The following is a 5,205-nucleotide window of genomic DNA, read 5'->3' as shown; positions in this document are numbered from 1 at the left end:
CCTCTCTGCCTCCCCCGGGCCCCAGGTGCCAGACAGGAAGGGAGGCGGGGGCCGTGCCGTACCTGGAGCAGAAGGAAGGGTGTGATGACATTGTAGGCCATGTGGAAGTAATCCCCCACACTGGGCTTGCTGAGCGGGAACCACTCCAGAGGGAACACCAGCTGCGAAGAGGACAGGTGGCCTGGCCCAAGCACGCCCAGGCCCAGAGGCCCCGCCCTGCCACACCCATGCCACTCCTCCTGTGACCCCGGGGACCTTCTGTGACAGCCCGGGGATGATCACCTTTTCAGATAGGAAATCTGGGTCCCAGAGACGGTAAACGGACCCGTCCCTGGTCACAGAGCAGGATGTAAACCCAGGGCCTGACCCTGTGCTCCTAGCCCAGTGGACACTGAGTACATGTCCCTGGTGCCAGCTTGGGCACCAGCAAGCTCCCTGGGGACTCAGTTGTGCCACCAACGTGCTGGGTGACCCGGGGCTGGTCCTGCTCTCTGGGCCTTGGTTTCCCCACCTGTAACACAAAAGAGGTGGACCCTCGGGGCTGTGGCATGCCAAGGCCCTGATGGTGACAAGGTTTCCTGACCGCTGGGCCTGGGTGTATAAAGACACGTGCCACTGGGTGGGCAGCCGCTCCCAAGGCAGATCACCAGCATTCAAAAGTGTCAGGAGGCAGCAGAGGACGGTGTGTCCCATACAGCAGCATCAGGCTTCCTCGGGAGGCAGCTCCCCTCCTCCTGGGCTAGTCCAGGCCAGCGTAAGACCCCTGTGCAAAGTCACCACAGCTCCCAGCCCCCACCATGGGCCCAGTATCTGTTGACCGACGCACGAGTCACGACCGCAAGTTTCCACCAAAGACCTAAATGTTTAACTCTTGCAACTCAGAAGTGCCATATTGGATAAGCAAGCTCCCAGGACACAGAAACCTCAGCCTCTCTCTGACTCTGTGTGTGTGCACCACATATACATATGTCTGAGTCTTTCCCAATTTTCTGTGACAGCAAAATACCAGAAACAAGTTGGTCTTCCATCACACGGGACTGGCTGAATGCCAGGGGACAGCGTGACTATGAAAGGTTACAAAGCCGTGCACGGAAATGACGCCTCCTGTGTCATGTCTTACACAGACATGCACACACACAATGGCACCTGACATGCACTGACATGGAAGGTCAGCCATGAAATATTCTTTTTTTTTGAGTCGGAGTCTAACTCCATCCCCCAGGCTGGAGTACAGCGGCACACTCACGGCCACCCCAGCAACAACCTGCTGAGCTCTGGTGATCCTTCCGTCTCAGCCTTCCAAGTAGCCGGAACTACAGGCGTGCACTACCATGCCCGGCTAAGTTTTGATTTATTGGAGACAAGGTCTCGCCAAATTGTCCAGGCTGGTCTTGAATCTGCCGGCTCAGGCAATCCACCTGCCTCGGCCTCCCAGAGGGCTGGGATGACAGACTGAGAGCCACTGAGCCCGGCCAGCCATGACATATTCTAAAGTAAAACAAGTGAGTTGCAAATAAGGTATAAGGTAAAATCTCATTGAGGTCAACAAACAAAGGACATGCAGGGCACGGGGGCTCACACACGAGGGCTCACGCCTGTCATCCCAGCACTTTGGGAGGCAGAGGCGAGAGGATTGCCTGGGCCAAGGGGTTCAAGACCAGCCCAGGCAACTTGGCGAGACCTCATCTCTACAATAAACCAAAAATTGGCTGGGCATGGTAGTGTGTGCCTGTAGTTCCAGCTACTGGGAAAGCTGAGGAGGAAGGATCGCCTGAGCCCAGTAGGTTGAGGCTGCGGTGACCGTGAGCATGCCACTGCCCTCCAGCCTGGGCAACTGGAGTGAGACTCCGACTCAAAAAAAAAAAAAGAAAAAAGAAAAAAAAGGACCTATATTGTATAGCTATAGGTTGAGAAAGGAGAAGGGGGTGTGCCCCAGATTGTCTTCAGCAGGACGGGACAGGGATGGGGACTGCCTAATACTTCTTTGTGTAACAGCTATAGCATGTTGGTTGTTTTTGAGTTGGGGTCTCACTCTGTCACCCAGCACGGACTAGAGTGCCATGGCACAATTACAGGAATCACAGCCTTGACCTCCTGGGCTCAGGTGATCCTCCCACCTCCCACCTTCTAAGTAGCTGAGGCTACAGGTGTGTGCCACCATACCCAGCTAATTTTCTTATGTTCTGTAGAGACAAGATCCTGCTGCGTTGCCCTGGTTGGTCTCCAAGTCCTGGCCTCAAGCAATCCTTCTGCCTTGGCCTCCCAAAGTGCTGGGATTACAAGTGTGAGCCACTGCACTCCGCCAACACGTTGCTTTTATAACATGAAAATGTTTTTATTTTTAGTTGTTGCAAAGTTGGGACTCTGAGGTATACACTCGGAAAGCTCTGGGTAAACGTGTGTCCACACTTGAGGGTATAGAGGTCAAGCAGCTCTGGGCAGGATGGGAAGGGACCTGCCCAGCAGGGGATCCATTAGGCCAGTGAAGGCTGTGCCTTCCTGGGGAGGACAGCCTCTGCCCACTCTGGTCTCAGCTCTCCTCTCTGGAGCACCAATGTGGCAGACAGCTCCTCTGGCCCCGGTGTGGGACTCTCATGCTGGGAGAGTCCTCCAAAAAGGTCAACTGGAGAGGAGAAAAATGAAGTCCAGAGCACAATGACTTGCTCATGTCCTCCCACGGTCACCCATAGGCCTGACCAAATGCCCCAACTCCTGGCTTGACCCCTTTTTCTTTTTCTACATTTAAAGGGCACTATGGCCAGGCACGGTGGCTCACTCTTGTAATCCCAGCACTTGGGAGGCCAAGGTAGGAGGATCTCTTGAGCCCACGATTAGCCGGGCATGGTGGTGCGTGCCTTTAGTCCTAGCTACTCAGGAGGCTGATGTGGGAGGATCACTTGAGCTCAGGAGGTGGAGGCTGTGGTGAGATGTGCTGGAATTACAGACGTGAGCCCCTGTGCCCAGGAATTCTGGGTCTTTAAGTGTCGGGGAGTTGAGCCTTGCCAGGAAGGGCTGGGCTCTGGGGCATGAATGCCAGACAGACAGGCGGGTAAAAGTGAACCAGGTCCTCAATGTCTGTCTTCGTCTCATCTACAGAACTGAGATTAGTAATAGTGGTGATGGGAGAATTAAAGAAACAAACATGACAAGAGACCAGACCGCGGAGCATCCAGCCTAAGTCAGCTGCTCTTTCTATCTTGTCTATTGCTACCACTCCTTCAAGGCATGGGCACTGAGCGCATCCTATGCCAGGCCCTACTCCCAGGGGGAGCCAAGTCCTGGCCAAGTTGCCCACACAAGCTGTGCCTGCCTCCAGGCCTCGCTCATGCCATCAGCACTGCGGCATGAGATGCCAGTTTCAGCAGCGGAGAGCGTCACTTTTACATGTGACTATGTTGAGTAGCCTTGGACAGGTCACCACACCTTCATCTCCTGTAAACTGAGGACAGGCCTGACGCCCCCAGTCTCTCTAACCCTAAGCCTGTGGCCTGGCAGGAAACTTCCAGCAAAGGGGAAACTTGAGGGCCCGAATAACTAGTTATACTGTGCTTCCCTCCCCACATGGTGGAACCTCACTCAGTATTTTCCACATTCTGTTGTGTCTGTCTGTCTACCTATCCATCCATCCTTCCCTCTCTCTATCCATCCCTCTATCCATCCATCCCTCCATCCCCTGCTCCCTCCATCCCTCCCTCCACCCTTCCATCCATCCATCCATCTCTCTATCCATCCACCCATCCCTCCCTCCACCCTCCCCTCCATCCATCCCTCCCTCCCTCTCTCTCCACTTCCCTCCACCTATCCATGCATCCCTCCCTCCATCCATCTATTCTGCCATCACAAGTAAGGAGCTTCGGAGGCTCCTAGCATTCATCCCTTCTGTGAAGGCTGCCACTGTCCACTAATGGGTGAAACTGCCATGAGGGAAAGGGGTGGTTTTACTAGATGGCACTAAAAACTACCCAGGGACCCAAGTCACATATAAGATGCAACATCACCCTACACTCTTCATCCCCAGAAAAATCCTGCTGTCCCAAGGTGGTGGGGAGGCCAGAGAGGGCTCTACCCCTTCCCCACACCCTGTCTGGCTTATTGATCTGGTTAAACCTGGTTCACCTGCCTCAAGACACGGGCTGGAGGCGGCCACAGTATGGCTGCCAGGACACTAGGTCCCCAAGAGAATAGGGACATAGTAGAGCCACTCAGGCCTCTGGTGACCCCCTTACTGGCAACTTCCTGCCTGGCCACAGATGTGACGCCACCAGGCCTGTTCCCAGGTTATGGGATAAAGGGGTGGTGGCTCGTCTAGGTCACTCAGCAAGTCCAGGTCCTGTGAGTTTCCTCAGTGGGGACAGGCTCCATACACTCACCATGGCGATGGGGCGGCCAAAGTCCAGAACCCAGTTTTGCAGTGTGAAGTAGCACCAGAGGTCAAGGTGGAAGGGAGCCGTGCGCGCTGTGTCATCAGCATTGCTGGTACCATGCCTGGAAGGAGCAGATGGGAACCAGCTCTTTCTCTTCCCTCCAGAACCTTCCCCTGAGATGAGCCTGGGAGGCCTGGGAGGCCTGGGGACAGAAGACCAGAGGAGGTGCATGCCCAAGTTCCAGGGAGATGGTTTTGCTGGGGACACTGAGTGGCCCTGGGTCAAGGGGAAGGTAGACCTCCATGGTCCTGGCCCAGCTTGCCTGTGATTCAGGAAGTACACTGCCAGACAGGAGTGACTGCTGGGCACCCTTCCCTACAGGACGAAGGGGATGCATGAGCCATGACGGGAAAACAGGAGCCACGACGGGGTGTGGGAGGGGACACAGATGCGGGAGCCTTGACTGGGGGACACAGGAAACACCATGGAGGACACAGGAGCCATAACAGAGGAGGACGTGGGAGACACAGTGGGGAGGGACACAAGAGACACGTTGGGGGACGCAGGAGACATGATGGGGGGATACAAGGGACACGGTGGGGGACGCAGGAGACATGATGGGGGGATACAAGGGACACGGTGGGGGACGGCAGCCTTTAGCCAGCACCGTGGCAGTTCAGGAACCACTGTTAACGGTTTCCCCACACTGTCTCACTTATCTCACTATGGCATTTACCATAGAAACTCTTTGAGGTTGAAATTCGACCACATGACTAAGCGGAGAACCCAAGGTCAGGTGGGTCACTTCAGGTCGCCCAGCAGAATCTGAACCCAAACACAT

At 55.3% G+C, this 5,205-nt stretch overlaps 1 protein-coding gene across 1 annotated transcript in view; it reads right to left on the bottom strand.

The window, feature by feature from the left end:
- Window positions 1-4,483, bottom strand: part of CLN6 (CLN6, transmembrane ER protein) — an 8,934-nt gene extending 4,451 nt beyond the window's left edge. Inside the window, exon 1 of the mRNA XM_021714364.1 lies at window positions 4,371-4,483. Coding sequence (XP_021570039.1) covers window positions 4,371-4,373 — 3 coding nt within the window. The 5' untranslated portion in view covers window positions 4,374-4,483. The remainder of the gene's footprint in view (window positions 1-4,370) is intronic.
- Between the last annotated feature and the right edge of the window lie 722 nt (window positions 4,484-5,205).

The sequence above is a fragment of the Carlito syrichta genome, unplaced genomic scaffold (assembly GCF_000164805.1).
Source record: "Carlito syrichta isolate Samal-C Ts95f unplaced genomic scaffold, Tarsius_syrichta-2.0.1 Scaffold305635, whole genome shotgun sequence".
NCBI lineage: Eukaryota > Metazoa > Chordata > Mammalia > Primates > Tarsiidae > Carlito > Carlito syrichta.
The sequence above is the reverse complement of the archived record's forward strand: the minus strand, read 5'-3'. Positions and strand labels throughout refer to the sequence as shown.